This window comes from Micropterus salmoides, unplaced genomic scaffold (genome assembly GCF_014851395.1).
Source record: "Micropterus salmoides isolate LMB-PRFRI ecotype aquatic unplaced genomic scaffold, ASM1485139v1 Ms_hic_scaffold_21, whole genome shotgun sequence".
In the NCBI taxonomy this organism is placed as follows: Eukaryota; Metazoa; Chordata; class Actinopteri; order Centrarchiformes; family Centrarchidae; genus Micropterus; species Micropterus salmoides.
Window position 1 is genome coordinate 18,172,799 of NW_024041262.1, and position 22,954 is coordinate 18,195,752.

Here is a 22,954-nt window from a genome sequence, read left to right on the forward strand (position 1 = left end):
TCAGACCTTCATTGTATATTAAACAAACAATACAATTATTCTAAATCAGAGGGCTACGATCCTTATCGATGCATCTACATTTTAGATTTCTATAGATTTATTTTTTCTCACTATGTGACTTATTATTAATATTATTACTATTAAAACAGCATATTTATAACGATCCATAATGCGATGTGGACTTGGACGTTTCTGAATTGATTCACAAATGTCACTAATTGATTATCTAGAGGTTGTTAATATAATGTTGATGGAACGAAAAAGGCACAACTCGGAAATGCAGAAATGCATCTCTGGACTGACTGTGGTGTGCACACAACGGAGACGTGTTCTCCCTGTTCGGCACAGACAGGCAGTTGTTGATTGAATGACTGCTGCTACTAACGTTAATGATTTTCACCCGCACACCGTGTGCAGCACGTTAGCGCTTAGCTAGCGTCCTCTGCTCATTCTTCAAAGGACAGCTACGTGACAGGCAGCAGTAGGTGACAGTGAAAGCAGAGGAGCAGAGGAAAATATGTTTCAGGCAGCGAATGTACAGTGTACGTCACAGTGTGTCTGTTAAATAAAGTCTGTCTGTTGTTTTCCAACTACTGGAAAAGTGAAGGCAGTTAGTGCTAGCTAACATCTCTTCAGACTGCGGACTGGAAGCTGAGCAGGACGTTTTTTGGCTGCTAGTTCAAGTTTGTTGTCATTCATCCACATAACGAGTACGCAAATAAACCAAATGCCTTTTCTCAAGGTATATTCTCAGATATATTAAGGTGGAGTGAACATGGTTTGGCTGGAGTACAGCTGCGTAGTTCAAGCCCCATCTGAATCTATACTAATAACAGCAGCATCAGAAATAAAAATAGCAGTAGCAGAGGTCAGTAATAATGCTGTAACAATGTAATAATGCAATGCAATGTTAGCTACATTTTTATTAAGTAACAGTAAGTATCTGCATTTCATTACTACGTACTTGTTCGGATTGTTACAAATTCTTTGCTTTGAAAGTAACAAGTAGTCACTCAGTGAGAAAAATACATCTTTTTCCTATTCGTTCACATCGTACCCTCATAATCGTAATGAGGATGCCTAAAAATTCCCTCCCTAGAGGTGATGCATCATGATGCATCAAGATATCGAATCAAATTGAATCATTGACCTGATAATTGTAGTCAAATTGTGAGACCAGTGAAGATGCACACCCCTGCAATCTTAGATTTATTAGCAGCCATCCTAAGAGCAGTTATGATGCAGTGATGATTGTCTGGGAATCATGACTGTCTGTATGTCTGTCCAAAGTTTTGTTCCAAGCCATTTTCAGATTGGCTTTGACTTGCTTATGGCCCTGGATGAAAAGTCAGGAAATCAACGAAGTCAGAAAGAATTCCTATAAATATATATATTTTAAATTGCATGGAAGTCCTTATTAGCGGTTTCTCACTTACATTCTTAATTGACATGGCCCATTTCCTACATTGCAGAGGTTTATTCCATCACTCTATTGGTTATTGATCTGAGAGAGCCACAGGTGCGAATTAAATCAGGTTCTCATTTAGCTACCCACTAAATGAATAACACTATTGATGTAGTATGTCACATACACAGTCCGTCTGTAAGTGATCTAGTCCTGCCTGGGCCCTTTAGGAAATTTTCCAGTTATTTGATTATAACTGCGATTGCCAAGTTTAGAAGAGCTGCTATATGATATTATCACACTCACATCCTGCTTGCTTTGGCTAAGGGCCACTCAGTGGTGCTCAGCAGACCTAGATGTCAAGTTATACCGGTGTGTTTGGAAGTGAGGCGGACAGGCGAGGGAGTCTCTAACAAAATCACACTCCTTGTTGCTGTCTGTCCTCTCGCTCTGGAACATTAAGCTCACAATGCGCGGACAGCTCATCAGGGACACGGCTCTATTCACATCTGATCATAGAGAAGTCCACACGCATGCATTTCTTTCCTGCAGTGCCATTTATTATAATTTCTACTGCTGCAGTTTTCATCTTGGGGCTGATTTTGTCCCTTTCAGGTTTGCTTATGAACACCATAAATCACAATAAGCCTAGCCACTTCTCTCACTTTCACCATAAGCCTCAACACTTCTCTCACCTTCAAATCTTTCACTAACACTGACTTGGTAAAGCAGGTGCTAGACTGCTGCTGCTCTACTCTAATTATAGCACTATCATTTAAAATTAAACACGGCTGTATATCTTAATTTTCCATTATGTAGCATTTAGAAAATATTAATGCTCTGATGTTTTTTTTCTATTGCTAAAGAATTTCTCTAAACTAGTGGTTCCCTTAAAACAGAGCAGTGTTTAATTGTAGGCCCTCAACACAGATTTTAAATGTTCTTTCTCTCTCATTTATTTGAATAATTGTTAGTTATGTAGTGTAAAGTCTGACAAAAAACAATTTTTTTGGGTTGGACAAATATATTTTGTCTACTTTCCTATCCTAATCATCTCACAACTCCATTATGTTTTTGGAAATGATACACAGCGGCAGGTTAGAGAGGACTTCTGTAAACACAGTGTTGTGCTGGACTGATGCTGGGGCACGATAGCAAGTCAAATGGCTCCTTCAGAGGGTGAAGAGACATCTCTCTCTTATTCTCAGGAAGTGTGTGTGTTTGTGTGAGTGTGGCAGTGAGTTGCCCTCAAAGCTTATCTCTATAAATGGATTTGTGTTGGTGCACATGGAGATCTCTGTATGATGCTCTAATCAGATTGACCACAACCCTGGAGAGGTTGATGATTCAAAGAGCCAAGTGTGTGTATACACATAGGTGTCCATCAGTCTTTGAGCTGGTATTTGTCACCTTGGTTCTATGTATTTTCAGCTGAGCTTAGGGCCTTGTCGGGGGAAATAACAGCTGTGTGAGAGTTTTGGTGAAACTGTGTTTTCGAGTCTGCAGATGTAAATCTTACACCAGCAGAAGTCCACATGTTGGACAATCCATTGCACCCTCAGATGAAGCACAGAAAGGTTATATAAAGAAAATACAACATTACTTAGACCTAGCATCTGGCCAGCCAGAGAGCACAGCTTCGATACAGTGCCAGAGATCATTTGTCATTTCTGCGTGTTGCCTGTATGTGTTATGCTTCTTGCTGTGAATTTTTAATGTGACAAATTTTCACCTCACGTCATTCATGCTAATTTGAATGCATGAGTGTTTTTGCACTCCAGATATTAGTAGCTATTATGGACTTCATGTATCTTAAAAAAATAACAGCAACTCTAGTATCTTTCTAAAATCTTCCTCTAGTTTCCCTCTTTTTTCACCCTTGCAATCCAAATGAAATATGAATCATGTGAGTAACACCCACATGCACTGTGGTAATCTGTGTATGACTGTGAGGAACTGATGGCTATAGATAGTCACCAAGGGCAGCCTTGTTCACTCCATGTTGTCACAGTGACAGCGCTCCTTCTTTCTCTCAAATAAACTCTGAAATGAACATGATGATTACTGTATTATTGTATCTTAGAAAAGATAAGGAACTTTAGTTGTTTTTAATAAAGATAAGAAAGTATGTAAGAGTGCGTTGAGTTGGGTGTTGTTGTTTGAATGACACAGTTCACCTTTAGGGCACAACCTGGGGAATGTCAGGTAAAAGGTAAAGCAGGTTAAAACCATAGACTGTATATAAAAATGGACGTAGCGAGAGAGAAAGGTACCTTTTTTTAATTGTCACACGATTCTTGTTGAGGTTCTGATGCCTCCACGCCTGCTACTAAAAGTTTAACTTTGAGTCTAAAATAACGTTGCTAGTCTTGTTTATTGGACATTTGACAGCTGATATAAAATTGTCTGTCTTAAAAGGACAACACAAAAACATTTAAAGAGTCTCCCATGTTCCATTTTCTCCCACGTATGTGACATAATAGTGCTTTCAACATTAAAACACTGAGGCATCTTTTAGATGACCATCTCAAAAAATTTGAATACTGATGAAAAGTTCATTGTGAGCATCAGAACCAGACAGAGATTACAGGCTTCAGAAACCTTTGCAGGTGTTTTGAGTTAATTAGCTGATTAGAGAGCTCTTCTCCAGTTATTTCTGTATAATTTATAATACAGAAATGTATTTAGGCTATTCTAAAATGTTTATACATTTTGAGATACTGGAGTTTTTATTTCCATGAGCTGTAAACAGTAATCATCAAGATGAAAGCAAAAAGGGTTTGAAATGCTTTGCTTTGTGTAATGAATCTAGAATATATCAAAGATTCACTTTTAGAATTAAATTACGTTAGAAAATTAACTTAACACAATATTCTATTTATTAAAGAATCATCTGTATGTACTTTATATTTTTTATCACCTGAAGAATTTATTACACATTTTCCACCCAGAGTTACACTGTGGATCAGATGTTCCACCTGGTTCCAGAGAGCTGCAGAGAGCTGGAGTCCTCATTGTGCTGATGGGGTGGACAGACGTGGAAAGGCGTTCTCTCCTTCTGTTTACTTTGACTTTTAAATATTGTCCATATTTGTATCATCAAGGTATCTGCATGTAGAAATGTCCAAAAGGCTCTGACAGGCTGAGCCTCAGAGTTCTGTGTAGCTGAGTGAGGCTTACAGACGGCGGACCGAGTGCTAGCAGTGGCAGCGGCTAATGGCGCCTGTCAATGAAAGCGGCCACGCCCCTAAGAATGCAGAAATTTAAGGCTTAATATAATTTAAACAGGAGAGTTATAACAGTTGTCACAAAGGGCAAAATTAGTGATATGCACTAAAACCTAAAAAAATTTTTTTGAACCAGGCTGTAAATATGTTTTATTCTGCTGTAAAGTTGGGCATTTTAACATGGGGGTCAATGGAGATTGACTCCCTTCTGTAGCCAGCCTCAAGTGGCCACTCGATGAATTGCAGTTTCAGATACTTACGTATTTGTATCGGAAGTGAGAGCCGGAGGTTGCCGCTTGGTTAAAACGCGTTATAATTGTTTTTCTCACTCTCAGCTAAATGTTTTCTTACCTTTTTCAAGTGTCCAGTTCTCGTTGGCTGGGTGGGATTCTCGCTGCAGCAGCACAGCCCAGGCAATGCTGAGAGGGCACGAACGGTGACCCTTTTTAGATGGACTACAACTTCTTGTTCCATACACAGAACAGAAATAACTAGATTTTATACAAACAAAATGTATTCTGCCTCCAGCAGCTTTCATGTGTTGCTGCGTTTTCCTCTGATGTTGTTGAGCATGATTCTCTGAATCCGATTGCATTACAGGGAGGTTCTTCCATTATTCAGTAGTTTGCTTGATCTGATTCCACACTGTCAGATCTCGTTTTATTTATTTACAAACCCTGAGATGATATGTTATTTGAAATACAACCACAGTTCTTTCCAGGAACTTAAGTGTGAATATAAAATTATATAATACACAGGATTAATGACGTTTTTTTATGTAGTCTCCATTGCACTCTATCCTGCCTTCTGAGGACGGACTCTTCACTCGTCCCATTATTTGGCTGTCATGGCAATCCTCAAGCATGACACCTCAATTTTCAGGATGTCATAAAGCAAATGCTGACTGCCTGTTTCATTGAGCTCCATAGGAAAAAGGGTTGGATGGGGGAGGGCTGTAGGAGATGTGGACATTCATTTATCGTTACAGCCAAGAAAAAGAGAAACAGAGAGGGGGAGAGAGAGCAAGCGTGCAAATCCCCCCACCTCCCCTCTGCTCGGCTAGACGAGAGTGTCGCCATAGTAACCACTCAGCATGCTTCCCACAACTGGCAGGTGTAAAACCTTGTATCTCCAAGATGTTAAAGTTGCAGGAGTAGAGAAAAGACATGTGAGCATGTAGTTTAGAGTTTCTTATTTTCAAGAATGTAATTGGCCCATTTAGGTTTTCACCTAGAATACTTAAAGGAGACCTATTATACTGCATTCCAGTCCTATATTGTAGTTCTGTGACTCCTCTATGGTAGTTCCACGTGATTCAAAGTTTAAAAAAAAGAATTCAATAATACTGGCATTACATGCAGGCCTTCATTTCAGCATCTGTCTGAAACAAGCTGTAGATGCTCCTGTCTCTTTAAGACCCCCCTGCCAAAGCCCACTTCTGATTGGCCATTGTCTTATGTGCTTACCAGGTTGCTTAGGGATGGGGCTGCATGTTCCTTTTATAGGAATGGCCAGTGTGGTGTACAATATATGTGCATGGCCAGCATTCTCTGCTAGGAAAAAATGACCATATATGGAAATCCGGCTCGGAATGACATCATACCGAGCCATTGGTAGAAAAAGCAGTTCAAAACAGAGCATTCACAACAGGGGATATCCTAGGTTTTGGCTCACAGGGATTTATTTTAAATTCTTTTACCTCATTATTTGAAGCTTTGGTACTGTACTTAGGAGGTTTCCACACTAAAATGCTGCCTCCCGATTCTTTGGCTCCTCAGCGCTCCCAGGTAGATAAATTGTGCTCCTTGTCTCCTTTTTTCTCACACTCCCCTCCTCCCACCCATACCCTCCTTTCAGGCCTCCCCTGGGTAATAGCAGGGATTATATATTAGTTGGCACCAAACTGCGACCTCTACTACAGCTTATGCACAGTATGTACCAGTATTTTCTCATACAGATAGACTGAAATAGATTTTTTAAAGCATTTAGTGACATATGTAACTCTCTCTGGGATGAAAATAAATATGTTGGTAGCGAGACAAAACAGGGTTTTATGTAAAACTCAGCTCCAAATCTGGGCTGATATGCATGTTTTTGCAGGAGATTGTTTTTAGCTTTTAAATGAGGTTAGCGTGTTTGGAAAGTAATGCGGACTAGGAGCTGGCTGCTGTATTTGGAAGACTAATTGTTTCCCCGCAAAATTAACTTATTTAACTCCCGACTAATTTATAAGTCGTTTCTTCACCATGGTTACATTTTGTGACCATCTGCATTTCACCCTTGGGCGCCTTCTTAGACTTTGTGCCATCTTCACCGTTCCTTTGTTGATGAGGAATATCTTCATCTTTCTTCTGAATTTCCCTCAAAGATAAATGGCATCATTATGTGTGAATGGTAACTCAGAGAGGGTAAATGCTGTTTCACAATGCTCTAGGGTCTGCTTGTTACATCACAGCATCCTCCTTTGGAGAAGCTGTCCTCTGTTCTTAACTGCACTCTCTTCTTGCTACATACCGTTTCTGCTCAAGACAGGAACTGCAAGACACCTTCTTCATCCTGTAGCTTCTCTATCTCATGTGTCTGTCTGTCTTTGCAGTGTTGTTAATTGTCTAACATGCTCTCTGTCCCACTGATCTGCTTCCCGTACAAAAATTCAGGCTGGCTGCTGTTCGGTGAATGCTTGGCATTGAAGTGCTCAGACCCACAACTTGCCTGCCTGGATCCAGGGATCGTCTCTCCTTACCAGGCTCACCTCCAGCTTCTGTCCAATTTCTTACTGAAGACGCGGGCAACAATGTGACAGCTGAACTCAGAACCATGTGACCTGCTATTATGGATTTAAGAATCAGCATACATTGAATCAACAGGCATCCAGGTAATTTAGCACACTGTGGCCTGCATTCATAACATTGCGTCAATGTATTTAATCATTAATAGCTGCTGATATTAGCTTTTTAGTATTAGAGGATTTCACTTGGACACACAACTCCCTTCGATTTGCACTTGGCTGTTTTTCTTTGTATATTCAAAGACTTTTTATCACAAGTTCCCGGCATATTTGTGGCGAGTCAGTCACTTCCTCAATCTGGAGATTCATGGCTACAGCTTGTTGTCTTTGTCAGCTGCTTAAAAGGATCAAGAAACAGGAAGTGAGACAGTAGTGTGAAACAGTAGTGAGAATAGAGGACTGCAGAGTACAGTAGAGTGTACAGTAGTAAAAACACCATTAACTTGACGTGCATGCTGCAGCTTATTCAAATCAGCAATATTGTTGGGAATATGAAATGGTTTGTATTTATACTGTGTGAAACACATCTGTGGAACCTAATTAAGTTGGTTGAATTTAATATCGTGGTCTATTCGACACACACTTTGAGCCTCAACTTGAGACTTAAGTGCCCTCGCTATTGTTGACATCATAGCCCCTGATTTCAAAGGTTTTTTTCTCCTAAAAGCACATTGTGACATTTAAGTGGCCAGTATAATTACAGCTGACTTACAGGTATCACTGTAGGCATGGTGGGGAAAAGAAAGCAGACCGAGATGGAAGTGAATGCAGACATAAAGCAATGAGTTAAGCAATGAGCAATGATTTAAACTGTGAAAGCCCGCCAACACACGTGCTTTTGACTTTTCCTGTGTTTAACAATCCCCTTCATTGTTGTGCAATTCAAATATTTTAGCCCCCACCAAGCTGTTTAATGACTTGTGGAGGTGTTTGAAAAAATAAGGACAAAGGGAACATACAGTAGATGGAGGAATGGAAACAAAGCCCGAAGTCTAAGGCAGAAGGAAAGAGAAATGAGAGGAGACTGTATTTGTGTTGAAATGTGTGTCTAAAACATTGTCTGTCCAGCTGTGTCTGCATGTGTACGTATCTTATCCAGCATTTTTGTCAGAAGTGTGTGGCAGTCTTGCTCCCATTTCCCTTCTGGAGCAGAGTGGTACAGGAAGGCTGGCTGGTTGGCTGACTGCACAGGAAAGGAAATAGTCTCTATCAAAGAGCAGATGGAGGACAGCATGTGCTTACACTGCAGAAACAAACACGCATGCAGTCCTACACACACATGGAATTTTGTGCAAATACAGTGAATTTTATTAAGTGTGTGACCCAGATTGCAAATCGCAAATGTCAGTTGCGGAGAATCTGAAGTTTTCATAGAGTTCTAGTTGAATGAGGAGATAGAGGACACTTTTGAAACATTTTCATAATAGCAAAGACCTTTTTATTTCTTGCAGGAAGGTTGTTTTGCTCTCTCAACTTTTTGCTAACCTTTCCACCCCCCCTCATTGTAGTTATACCTTACCTAGAGCTGCAAGAGCTCATCTACCTTCACATTTGTATTCACCTCTGGAAAAACAGACCAAGGCCAAAAACTATCTGCATAAATGTTTTTGTTTTCCAGTTTCACTGGAATATCACCAGGGTTTGGTTCACCTAACAGAAAAAATCCAATTATGTAAGGTATGAAAATGGCTTTCAAATACTGTAATACTGAAACTTTTTTTCAGTAAGCCCAATCTGTGTGGTTCTTGGGGCAAAAACAGTCAAATACAGTTTAGTTTTCTGTCTCAGCTCATAAGTATCTACACCAGCAGAGCTGATTTTGACCCTTGTTACCTCTGTGGCCTGCAGGTCACACACATTTGTCTATTGTTGAGATTAAGTGATACCCAGTATGTCATCACCACCTCCTCTTCCTTCTGTCCACTCGCCTGGTGTGTATGTCCATGATTTCTGATGGCCTGTCATGCCATCCATGCCTCTGTCAAGACCTATTAGCGGCAGGCCAGGTCACTGCCAGCATGCTGGCCTGTCTCGCAGAGCATTTGTCAGCAGCGTGTGAGGACTGGATGTTGTACTTCCTTTTCCCAAGAGGGCAGCGAGTTTTTCTGAAAGGCCTCGAACGTGTAATAGTCATTTACTGTCAATATAGTGTGTATGTGTGTCCTTTTACATTCTTGTAAGAAGCTTGCTTAGGAAGGAGGACAGTGCTCACTATGGGGCCCAAGGTCCCACTGAATGACTCATATTCCTATAGAATTCAGGCAGAGCAAACAACAGGGTTATGCAATCTTAATCAACAAAGTGCTGCTCATAATGTGCTCTGCAGGGGCTGTGATCCTACAAAAGAGGATTGTGAAAAATGCGTTAGGTTGGGGTTTGGGTATCATAATTACTGTGCTTCCACTTCCAGCTTCTCCTAGAAGGCAGGCTGTTGTTCTAACCACCAATCACTGCGCCCTCTCTGTGAATCTGGATTTTGCCGTTAAAATACCAGTTGCTTTAGTTTTTCTACTTGTTTGTCAAGCCTGTTGTTGCCAATTGTGTGATGAGGGAGCATAAACGGGCTGTTATTCTGGAAGTCTGATACTGCGGTTTTGCTATGGCAACCAGAGGTAAAAAACTCGCTTCCCATGCAGACAGTCTGGGGGTATGTCAAGAACCAGAAGACACAGTCCTCATATCCCTTTTTTTGTCTGCGTCTGCACTGAGCAGACAGGTCTGCTCTATCTCTGCAGAGCAGCAGAGGAAGGCTCTTCATCCTCGCAGCATAGGCCGTTTGCTTAGCCATTCTGGTCCCACATCTCCTATCCTCCTCCTTCTCACTCCTTCCCTCAGAATCAAGCGGCTTTTTGTTCTCCCACAGCGGTGCTTATCCCTTGTTTCTCCACCACTGCCCTCCTCCCTCCTCCCCATCCTTCTCTCAGGGAATGAAAGGATATTTTTTGGGGATAGATCTTGTCTGTCCTGTGCAGATCCCGAAGGACTGTGGTTATCTCTGTCTCTCTGAGTCTGAAAATGGGGGTTTATGTGCAAGAACCACCCCCCTCTCTGTCTCCCTCTTTCTCTGAGGGGGTGGTTTTCTATGGGAGCCAGGTCTGTTTGCCCCAGCCTCTGCATAAGCGCTGATGTTAAATAAATCTCTTGCCAGTCGAAAAGCTTTGTCAATTCTCATCATTACAGACACTGACATTGCAAATTATTTGAATTCTTTTGAGTAAGTAGGTTTTTTCCCCCACGGGATTCCTCAATTCCCTGTTATTTCTACACTTGAATAATATAAAAATGAGCCATACATTCTCAGGGGACACAGTCTGGTTGATTGTAATGCTCTCTGAAATCAGGCTCCCAGATGGCATCTGAGTCAGCTGTTATGATTCTGCATTGAATTACATTATAATCATTTTTATTGACCATTAAAAGTTTATAAAAAGGAAATTTATGGTCAGTTAAAGACCACAGTGTCATTACCAGTTATCATTTTGTTTATTCTTTCAGATTTATTCTGATGTATAAACTGAATTTAGGCAATTCGAGAGGCTTTGAATCATAAAGGATGTGGTTCCTGAATGACTAATGCTATGTTGCTGCATTCACTCCTGTTAGTAAATGCATAAGAACAACTAAAAAATAACCACAGAGTCTAATCAAACTCATATCCGTAGTATGAGAAAGTATTACAAAGGGATATTCCAGTATTTGTTATCGCTTTTTCATATTTTTGTCTATCTTGACTATTTGTGATATCAGCATCGCACTGATAGAGGCATGGAGAGTGACCCTCCAAAAGCTTTCCAAAAAACTCAAATGTAACTGTTTGCCATTTTGGGAAATGCACTTCTATGATGAATTTGAAGCGAGAGCCAGCAGGCGATACCTTAGCCTACCATATAGACAACTGGTCCAAGATTTACTTAGACCTCAAAAAAGGACTCTACAAGTGCTTATCTCATATTCAGTAGCCTCCTCTTAGGCCTTACAGGTTGAGCAGTACACTTCCCATCCATCACCGTGCTGACAGGCTCCTACTAGCTTTACACTATTCTTCGTCTTCTCTCTCTTTCCCTCTACATGGCTCTCACAAAAATACCTGTTCATAGCACAGTGCCGGTAATCACAGAGTGCAAGGTGATAATTTGAAGTGTCACAATGCCAGTTTCGTCATTTCCAGCCCAGCTGCCATGCATTATGCTCGCTATCGACGGCTCTGATTCCAGGCCATAATTGCTCTGCTGCTGAATAATTGAAAGAGCTGTGGAGGTAAATCCCAGCGGTGTCATGGTGGGAGAAAGATGGATGCCTCTGTGTTCATCGTTGTCAGGTCGGGAGGTGTAAAGGGCCTGGAGGACATGATGAGACCCTCACGGGGAGATCACATACACACACGTGTTGTGGATGATGGACCACTAGTAAAATGATTTCTGGCACAGTGGTTCTCAAACAGGCCCTGGCACATGTGTTTCCTGTGGATCCCTGCTGAAGCATTTGTGGATTTGTGTCGGTATGTGTGTGTCCCCATGTGTGTATATATTATGCCAAGCAGTCAGGCAGTGTAGCTTTGCGTGCCAATTGATTTGGTGCCGAAACGTATGCATGTAGTGTGTTTGTGCAGGCGTGTAAATCTGTGGATCAGAATTAAGTAATTGAAAGACCCACTGGCGCCTTGTTACTCTGTGACTGTCTGTGACCACGTTAACACATGGACTAAATGACACTCAAACAAGCCGACCAAGTATAAGCTTAGATGTGGTGTTTGCTAGTGTAGATGACAGACTGGAGTAAATATTTACTACCAGTTACGCTCCTGGTTTCCATTTCTCACCAGGATGTGACAGTAGCTTCTAAATGCTGAAGACATTATGTTAAATGAGAGCTGCTCTCAAATGTTAGTTATGGCTGGAATGTTTTTAAGAGGATTATCAATAATCGCTTCTCATCTAGTACCATGTTATTCTTAACTAATGCAGCAGCTAAAAGCTCTTATTTCCAGTGAGGACTGCTCTAATGGCAGTGCTTTTAGGGTCAGACACAGTAGCCGCCATATCTCAGTCAACAGGATGTTATGGCCTGAACCTGACAACCAACCACAGCTTTTTTCCCCCCCGCATTCGTTAACATTGTTTTCTCTTTGTTCTTTTATTCAGTAAGTGTTTCTCTCCTGTATGCAAACATAACACCAGCATTCATAAGCACATATGCATTTTCTCACACATTCAGCTGAGATCTCCGTGGGAGATGCTACATTTGTTCCCATAGACGTGGAGGGCTGACGCTGCAGAGCGCAGCCAGCGGGTCTCCAAGGTCATTACCACTGCCACAGCGTCTGGGCGCCCTGGGAATGAGTCGGGAATTGATTAATGACAATGCTTGGAGCGCAGGAGGGGAGGAACCCAGATTGGCGAGAGCAGTGCTGCAGAGGTAGAGTTGTTACTGTACAATGGTGCTATAGATAGTGCCTAGTGTGAGATACCGCAGAGCGTGACACAGTACTACAGCAACTACTCCTGATAATTCTCTTTAATGAAGATCAGCAGATACATTAAGATAACTATTATAATTAAGTTGGTGGAAGGATTTTAAAATTCTAGACTGGCATAGGAGGCTAATTCACTATAAATCTCATGAACTTATAGGACTCAGTTATAGACCGTGTTGGGCAAGTTACTTTTACTCTTTAGGAATTACTTGCTAATTTGTAACATTACTCATTAAAATTGTTATTTGTTATTGTTATTAATTGTTATACACACAACGAAAACTCAATTCTAGTTATTAGCATAAAGTAATTTACATACAGTATTGAATAAACTTCAAAATTGTAAATAGAAAAATCATCAACATGAACAATAGTCTAAATTCCAAAACATGCTTAATTGAATCTTACAACCAGTGTATTTACTGTGCCAGAGTGTGTCAATATATCTATTATACCAGTATAACACTGTCATCCCCATACTTTTTTACCAAACATCACTGTTCTTCAGGGGCTGTTAACTCAGACAAAAGGCTGGATTGACATCCGGTTTTTAGGCTTTCAGTGTGTCTGTATGCTGGGTTTTGTTTTGTTTTGTTTTTTCTATTTAAAAAAGCCGACGTGTTCAACATCCTACAGGTGCCACATTGGTGGCAGTACTTCTAGTCAGGTTACCATGGGAACACATTGGGAAGAACAACGTTATACATGTTAAAACAAATCTACATTTACCACCGTGTACATTTTAACAATTTTTGGAATGGATCATGAACAGTGTTTTGCAAGTGGAGAAGACTGGCTTCTGCAGTTTAATTTTAAGTGTAGAAAATACATTCATGAATTATATTGTAATACACACCCCAGCGTCGTTTTCTCACTGAAGACTGTGAATGTAGTGCACTGTCCTTTAAATAGCTAACCCGGCCCAGGTTTACTCTCTGCAGCTCCCCAAAGTCAGAAAACAGAGAGATGTGGTGATGTGAGGACGGCCTACCCAAATAGAAAGCATGAACTTGTTAAACTTCCTGCAGTATCTGGTTAATGTACACCATACTTATTGTTGTCTTTTAGTGCGTTTGTTGATATCCTTAACATTAGATACCCAAGCAGAAACTTATTTTATCATTGCATTTCAGTAAAGTTGAGGGACTCAAAAGAGAGACTGTTTTTATGTCACAATTGATACAGAAGAGCAGGGGTCAGCAAAAAAGTCTGGCATCGGGCCAATTTTTTTTTCAAGTCATTAGATGTGCCAGAATATCGTCAATTGACCATTTATATTCCAACATTTACTGTGTGCGTGATTAGCTCAGTTGGTAGTGCATAGAACTCCTGTTCGGAGAGTCGTGTGTTCAATCCTCATGTGCTAAACTAGTATTTTTTTCTTCCTTTTTCAAAAAATTGATTGTGTAGAGATTGTATTACATATTACAATGGGCAGGGGCAGGGGTGTGTACATCACAGCGATTGGATCATCAACCTATGGACACTTATTTTCGTGTCCCCAATATCTCCAGGCAGAGGAAATTCCTGCTTTTCTCGTTCAGGGGACTCCGATCTCACGTTTTCTGATGGCTTTTTCAGAGGTGTGTCAAGTAACTAATAGCTCTCACTTAAACATGACAAAGTACTGCTGCAAATCTGTTCTCGTGCTTTTATTTTGTAGGCACAATCACTTTTAAGAGGAAGTGACTATGTGAGTAACTTTTGCTGTCATAACTGAGATCTAAGCAACAGCCGCTATAATTACATTTTTTTTTATCAAACTAATCTGGCCACGGGCCAGATATTATTGCTGGCAGGTCAGCTTTTGCCCGCGGGCCGTCTATTGCTGACCACTGCAGTAAAGCCTGAGGTATCTATAAAATAGGCCTTGCTGCAAAAAACATTTGATACCACACTTCCCAATTTCTTCTTACTTATAAGTTTGCCGCTTTTTACAGATCTATTAAACAAGACATAACGTGTTAATGAGTTAGCTTTAGAGGTGCTAGTAGGCAGAGTTTTTTTTTTTTTTTTTTACAGTGGGCAGACATGCTGACAGAACCAGCCTAGCTGTTTTGCCCTGTTTCCAATCTGAACACTAAAATAAGCTAACCATCTCCTGGTTGTAGCTTCATATATACTGACATGAGAGTGGTATTGATCATCTCTCCTCTATTTCTTTGCAACTAAGATTATTTTCCAAAAGCTTGATTATTCTTTTAATCATTAAAAAACATAACATATAATCTGTCTGATCTTTACACTTAGGTTGAAGGTTGCAAACATGTTTGGAACACAGCAGTGAGAAAATGCATGGAAGATTTTAGGTTGCTATACATAAAAAAAATGTGTGGCCTAAAGGGTAAATAGTCGGGCAGCTTTTTGCCTAGAGGACACAATGTACCTACTGCCCGCTCACCCTGTCACATCTCCCCTACTCCCACTACCCATTTTCTGAATTCCCCAGCTGATAAATTTGAAGAGACAGAGAGACTCTGTGCCCAGAGAAACCACATTCAGTGGAACTGACAGTGCTCTGTCTAGGAGAAGACACGATGCCAGGGAACACCGGGTTTCCTGTCAGAGGCAAAGACAGCCAATTTCTCTGTCTTATCTTCTAATTGTAACAAGCTTGTCCTTTCTGATGGTTGGGGGTTTCTGGGGCTAATTAGTGAGACAACACTGAAGAGCTGTAGGGGTATCATTATGTCACTTCAGGGTTTTTTTTTTGTTGTTGTTGTTGTTTTTAAATCCAGACTGAAAGAATGACAGAGCAGGGAGCACACCGCAAGGAAAACACAAGTCCACAGAGAGGGATATCTCATTCTCCATAACAAAACGCTGTCAGAGAATAACATTTATCAGCTTCCTGGTTTGGGACTATAAATGACACAAGATTCACCATGAGTCCTGTGTGTATTCTCTAATACCTTTCTGTGTAATCTGTTATGCTGATGTCTGTGCATGTTAGTGTGTCCATGCTCTTGTTTATGTGCTGTGAGGTATGCAGGTATTCAGAGGTGGCAGGTTGTAATCAGTTGAGACGGAGCTGTGAGTCACACAATGCATACCAGGTACTGGAGGTCTCTATGAACACAGAACAGTCATATTCACTATACAGGCAGAAACTAGGCCGGGTGATGTGGATAAAATCTGTTTAACGATATTAAATATTCCCATTGTGTTGGATTTTGAAACAGTCACGTTGAAAATCGCTGTAGTCTATGTTATGTTTTCAGCCCATTCACTCTGTGTCCTTGGCTCTCATTGCTGTTTGCCACAGTGTCATAAAAGGTACTTCTACACATCCTACACATAGAGGACATTGTTAGTAGTAGGAAAGCTAATATGATTTGTCGTTCAAAGTCTGTGGCTCTTCTGTTGTGTAGAAGGCTGTGACTGGCTCTTACTCAGTGTATCTGTGTATCATGACACAGTGGTGTTATTTTATGCCAATATAGTTTATGAAACAATTTAATTGGTTATATGAAAACATGTTTTCCATCTACGTAGACTTTGCAATCATGAAACCAAAAATATATAATATACATTTTCTTCTTTTGTGAGCTGACTTTTTCTCTAAGGGAAACACAGGTGACTTACCGATTTAGATGCCATTTAATTTCCGTCTACATCCGACAAACTTCTTCCCCCATCTTAAACGAAATATCTATGAAGAGATACCTTCCTAACGCATCCCCAATGTATGAGATAGGGCACAAAATCCACAGTCTCCGTCCAGTGCAAAAATACTTCTTAAATTCAGTTGAAACTTATGAGGCTTGAGAAGTCTGAGCCAAATCAAAAGGGTGTCATACACTGTGAGTACAAACATTTAGACCTTTTTGTTACATCTCTCTACTGCAGGTCAGCAATGAAACTCAATAAGGAGATTTCCAAATAAAAAGACTAAATTTAGAAGATACCTATTTGATTTGGCTCAAGCTGAAGCTTCATATTTGATTTCTTACATTAGAATCATATTAAGAAGAACTCGCTTCACGGCCAGTATGGAGAAGAGATGAAGAATAAATACACTGATCAACAACTCAGAGTACATATGGCAGTGGTCAGCAATAGGCGGCCCGCGGGCCAGAACTGGCCCACCAGCAATAATATCTGTCCCACGGCCAGATTGCTTTGATTGCAGAAAACTAAAAAAATAAATAAATTTATAGCGGCTGTTGCTGAAATAGATATCTTGTCATGACAGCAACAATTACTCATATAATCACTTCCTCTTAAGTGATTGTGCCTACAAGATAAAAGTACGAGAACAGTTTTTGCAGCAATGCTTCATGTTGAGTTTATTGAGAGCTTTTACTTTGAAAGGTTCTGAAGGATGTTCGAAAGAGTCTCTGGCATGCTTGACACACCTCTGAAAAAGCCGAAAGTAAATGTGTGATTGGATTCCCCTGAATTTTCTCAGATAAATGAAAATAAGCATCCATAGCTTAATGAATGCGGATTAAACGCCGGCAGCAGTGTGTGCATGTCCTTATAGGATTATCAATTTGTTTAACAAGGGAGGAAAAAAAAGTCACTGGATTTTGGGATTGCTCACACAATCCCCTCAACAGGAGTCCTGCACTCTACCGACGGAGCTAAACGTGCACATGAATTGGTTATCCAAGGGCAAAGGCTAATTTTACAATGTTCTGGCCCGTCATGTAACGGCTTGAAAAAATTTGCCGGAAGCCAGACTTATTTTCCAACCCCTGACATATGGCATGTGAGTACGTCTGCAGCAGTTTAAGCTGGGAATAATTGTGTTGGAGCTCAATTCCTGTCAATACAGCTGAGGCGTCCCATTCTGCAGCCAAGGACGACACTGACCCAATGTGAGACAGAGCAAATTCTATGCCTGGGTAACTCGGGACAAACATACCACTGAAATTACTGGCTGTCTAGCTGGCCAGGACAATACCCTTCCCCAAGGCTACTTGCAAATGTCTCCTACTGGAAAAGAAGGATGCCTTAGAACTTCCCCCGAGCTGACATCTCCCATGACCTATTTTCATTATGGCTGAGGGTTGGTGACTAGCTGCGGAGTGCTAAGTGGGGAAAGGACAATACACAGATGAGAGCTCACACAATGTGATGATAGCTGTTTGCCCAGAGTCTGACCTGAGCTATGACTAATACTAATAGTCTAATTTGAAACTTGAGGTCTAGGCTGGTTTTGCTGAGTGAGAAGGAAAAAAAGAAAAGAGATTAGATACTCTGAGGAACAGGAAGCAGTGTTATTTATAGGCATGTGAGGGGCTTTTCCCCAAAAAGCCGGTTAAAAGGAAGTTGGTGATCTCCTCAGAGATGCTTAAGAGGCCAAGACCACTGCTAGGACAAGATAGGGAAATTTGGAGAGCAGGGGCAACAGCATGTGGTCCCCCAGGAGTAGTTGAGCCACGCAGGTGTTGGAAGTTAAAACGTGACAGGGTGACATCTCTCCACAGGTGATGGAGAAGGAACAGGGAGCCAGGAACTAAGTAATGCTTACAAAAAACAGCAACACTTTACCACACGACACAGCCCTAGGGCAAGCTAAAAGCACTCTGCTGGGTGTACCAGTTGAGCCCATCGTACACACGAAAAAACAAACAGAGCATAAATAAAATTCAATGCAGCTTGCGTAGTGGAAAGTCCCAAAAGGCACCATGAGTGAACTTCCACACCACAAAACCTCAAGTCATATACACAGAGCCCTACCCTCAGGATTCACACACTGTACTAACTCGTCTCAATATCCTCCCCCTCATCCAAGCTTGTGACATTTGCACAGAGAGCCTTTAAGGGGGGGGGGGGGGGGTAAAGAGGGAGGAGAGCTGGGGAAGGGGGTAGCTTGCTCCTCCTCTCCTCTCTTCTCTCATTAGAATTCTCTAATCAGTCTTCCCCATGAAGCGGGGGGGGACATGTCAGGGTTTATTAATCGCTCCAGGAAATATTATTGACCTGGACCTTCTGCTCCCTCTCTCCTTGCTGCAGTCAGTGTCTCTGCTCTGCTGCCTTCACATTCCTACGGTGTCCTGCCTGGACACATTACAGGACACTGCGGCACAGCGTGGAGGATTCAACACACAGTGTCTTCATTGACTATGCACTTGGCCTGGGCTTTCTTTTTTCGCCGCAGCTGCAAAGCACCATGCCGCACACACACACACACACACACACACACACACACACACTTACTTGGATTTCAACTTTTAGAGAGATTTTAGTGTGAAAAAAAAAAACACCTTTTAAAACTGCATACATCTCAAAGCTTATTGGTTTTTAAATCTTACCAAGAGGTACTTAAATCAATGTGATGTAAAACCCATTCTGAATGCTCAAACACAAAGATCGATCAGAGATCCTCCTTTATTCTCCCTCCTCAGCATTCTTCTGCTGGGAGAATATGAAGGAATGATCACAGTCACTCAGCTGAGCGTCACTGTGTGTAGGGGCTCTGGACGGAGCTCATCTGTGTGTGCATGTGAACGAGCGTTTGTGTTGGGTTTGATGTTATCAAAGGGGAGGAGGAGGTGTCAAAGAGCAGAGCATGATGTAGGTGTTAAGCCTCTTGCTGCCTGACTCTAGATTTGGCTCCCAGTGATCCGATATGTCCATTTTAGCGTGGCGTAAACCATTTATTCATAGTTCGATGTCAGCATGTTGTATGTGTGACTGTTTGTGTTGTGACATCTAACACGATAGCACACCAAGACCCTGCTATACATGCTATATCCTGGAAATGACATTTTTCAGGATGGCATTGCCACAGAAACAGCTGAAGGAAAACAGCTGTTATCAGTTCAAAGTGGCATTTACTCACATTAGTTTTGCTTAATCTGATCATGCACTGATTAAAGCATGAGAATATATCTTATTAGAGTAGTAAGGGGTCTTGTGTTGAGTTGGGATAGTTGTAATAATGGTATTTGTGGACACTCATGTAACTATAACCTTAACCAAACATGTGATCTTTTTTTCTTTTGAAAATGTAATTTTCCCTGGCCTGGATATTATCTTTGGATTTTCTCAATGCTTTGGTGAGGAGCCATGTTATTGTGGCCACCCTTGTTTTTCAAACATTGGAGTATTGTGCCTCCATGTGGCCATGTTAGGCATTACACTGTGAGCTTTATGACAAGACTAATGAATGACCAGGATATGAGTGTGTTGTTCCATTGTGTCTCCATGAACTTTGCACAAATGAGCACATTCCTAAAAGCAACAGTCATGAATAAAGAAATATGTCTCACATTTGTCAATGGCTTTTGTGTTTCCTAAATGGCGATATTATCCAGCGGTCATGTTTTCATGAATCCTCATTTTGCAGACACATCTGCTGCTAAATTTAATATCCGTCTTGATTTTGTTTTTCTGCAGTCACAATGGTCCCACTTCTGTTTTTGGTGGCAACCACAACAACATCCAATTCCACCGGCAATGGCAACCATACACAAGGTAAGAATAAAAACAAGAGCAATGCACCTTGACATGTGAGACTGAACACTAAACAATTTGAGATAGCAACACAATCCCATTGCTGTCCACTGCATTCATCACTTCACTCCCTAAGATATGATTACTATATATCTTTCTCAGCGCATGCATCTGCTTGATAATAGCCTTTTCTACAGCCTTGTTATTACTGGATCACAATGAACTTCAGCGGCCCTGGACAGTAATTTACGGCTTATTGTCTGTCTTTCTAAACACTGCTAATAGCTGGCTGTGTGGCTGTGACTCTTGGCTGAGTCTCCATTCTTAGAGCCTTTTATTTTCTGTTAGACATACCAACAGGACAAAATGAGCTGATACTTATCTCTACAGACAAAATATTGCTAAAGCCAGTTATTAAATCAGGCCTGTGGCCAGAAGAGAACATGGGAGGTGTGATGCTGTGCCAAGTATTGATTTTGTTTAATCAGTTCATGCAATATACACATGGCTCAAACACATAAATTCAGCCAAGCATTTGCACACTCTGATATATGCACATATATTGTCAGCCTTGGCCTCTCTTCCTGCTTCTTTGTTGACGGTGCTCCCTGAACTCCGGCTCTGCCTCTCCTTCTTCCTCAGAAGACGTTACAGTCCCCAGCCACCACATCCTCCCCACCGTGCTGGTCCTATCCCTGCTGCTGCTCATCGTTGCACTGATGGCCTGGTACTTCCTCAGGTAAAATCTGTCCCCCTGCAAGGACTCACCCACCTCACCCCTGTCCAGGGCCTGGCTAACTGGCTGTGAGCCAGGCTCTGTGGCAGAGCTCTGGGTGAAAAACACTTCCTCCTGTAGTCATTGAGGCGGAGCCCAGTCAGGAAGTGCTTCTAGCTGACTCCCTCTCATGCTTAGTAAGAAGAGAACAAGCAGCCAGGCTGTGACAGTGGACCTACACAGGCAACAGAGGAGAGCAAAGAACGAATACCTTTACCACATTCGGACTAGAACACTGTCGTTCGAGGGCATCAGCTAATGAGAAAGAATAGCTTCTCCAGCTTCAGATGGTAGGATGGATAGGCTTTTGTTCATGGCTATCTAGATAATTTGGGAAATCTTAAGTATTGTTTTTCTCTAATTAAAAAATACGGTTGAACTTATTTTACCATGGCTTCAGTGAATCTTGTCTTTTGTGCCATTGCTCTTCTTATTTTTCCGTATTTTTTTTCTGTCAGGTTAAAAAACCAGAGAAAAGCGGTCGTCACAACAGTCGACAAGAAGATACCAAATGGCATCCTGGAGGAACAAGGTAACATTGTTGTAAATTGGACATTGTAAGAAACGGAGAGATAGATTGCTGATTGTGATAGCGACAGGCTGGCATTCAAAGTAAGCACAGTAAGAATGTAGAGGAGACGTGCAGAAACATGAGGCAAAGAAAACGAAAGAAGTTAATACAGATAGTGGGAGGTGGAAAGGAGGCATCAGTTTTATGTTTGTAACTGAATGTGCAGGTTGTCCCACCACTGCATTGTGGTTGTGTTATACTTCCTGTGGTTAATGTGAAGAACAAAGCTGTGAGTGATCATCACCACCTTTTTATAGCTTTTTGACACCGTTTATAAAGCAAGTCCCTCACTGGTGCAAAGACCAGTGCATTTACTGTCACTGAGCTGAACAATTTAAATTATTAAATTGAATTTCAAATTAAGCTGTTTTGTGTGAATACGCTAACAGCTATTGGACAGGAAATGACATTTCTTGAGTGTGTTCTGTAGGAAGTATTTTCTTATCAGACATTACAATGGATTGTACAAAGTAGGTTGTATTCTTGCATATAGGAATGTATCTAACCAGGAATTTTTGGCTGGGAAACACACATTACACCCAGAAATAGCTGTAACAAACACGCAGTAAATATCAACATATTAGCTGAGCGGCTAATTACTGTGACTGTAAGCATAGCACACAGTCTGCTTTTTCATATAAGATTGATGTTATATTTAATTTTCACTTTGATAGTTTACTGCGAAAGCATTACATCATATATTCAGATGTATTGTAAGGCAGTTCTTATGTATAAAGAAGTTATTAAACATATACCTTCTTACACTGTTTTATAGAAATTAAAATTTATTATATTTGTTAACATATTAATTGATGTGTCACATGTGGGCATAGTAACTGCATTCTGTCTTATGAACATGATGTCAAAATGCTATTTTAATTACGGTATTGTTTTGCCTTTATGACTTACGCGCGTGTGTGTGTTTATGTGTATGTGCTGTATGTGATTTGATATGTGTTGTGTTTTTAGAGTTTGGATACAGTACAGAGTCGTTATACACCACTGTACCACCAGGTCAGGTATACGGGGTGGCGGTATTAGGAATCTCATATTACTAACACTCTCAGTATTTTTTCAACCTACAATTTCCAAATTGTGTGCGCTAACCAAATGCCTAGTCGGGTGCTTAAGGTTTCCATCCAAAAACCTGCCTACAGGGTGTTGTAAGTGACTTCTCCCTGGGGTCGTTTGGTTCTCTAACTCCTGTTGATGTTTGGGGATCAGTAAATACTTGCACTACTTGTCGTAAGATTTTAAATCAGTTTGCTAATCATTTTGGCCTTTGATAAGCTGTTTTAAAGAGTAGAA

At 41.0% G+C, this 22,954-nt stretch overlaps 1 protein-coding gene across 8 annotated transcripts in view; it reads left to right on the plus strand.

The window, feature by feature from the left end:
• ptprea (protein tyrosine phosphatase receptor type Ea) overlaps positions 1 to 22,954 on the plus strand; it is a 57,986-nt gene that overhangs the window by 24,707 nt on the left and 10,325 nt on the right. Inside the window, exons 2-6 of one of the 8 annotated variants that reach the window (XM_038735846.1) lie at positions 7,290 to 7,507; positions 20,244 to 20,321; positions 20,943 to 21,039; positions 21,534 to 21,607; positions 22,616 to 22,660. In XM_038735846.1, the coding sequence (XP_038591774.1) occupies positions 20,249 to 20,321; positions 20,943 to 21,039; positions 21,534 to 21,607; positions 22,616 to 22,660 (289 nt within the window). In that variant the 5' untranslated portion in view covers positions 7,290 to 7,507; positions 20,244 to 20,248. Of the gene's footprint in view, positions 1 to 7,289; positions 7,508 to 20,243; positions 20,322 to 20,942; positions 21,040 to 21,209; positions 21,366 to 21,533; positions 21,608 to 22,615; positions 22,661 to 22,954 lie in introns of those variants that run through there. The other 7 variants (XM_038735848.1, XM_038735850.1, XM_038735851.1 and 4 more) reach the window with 7 other exon arrangements.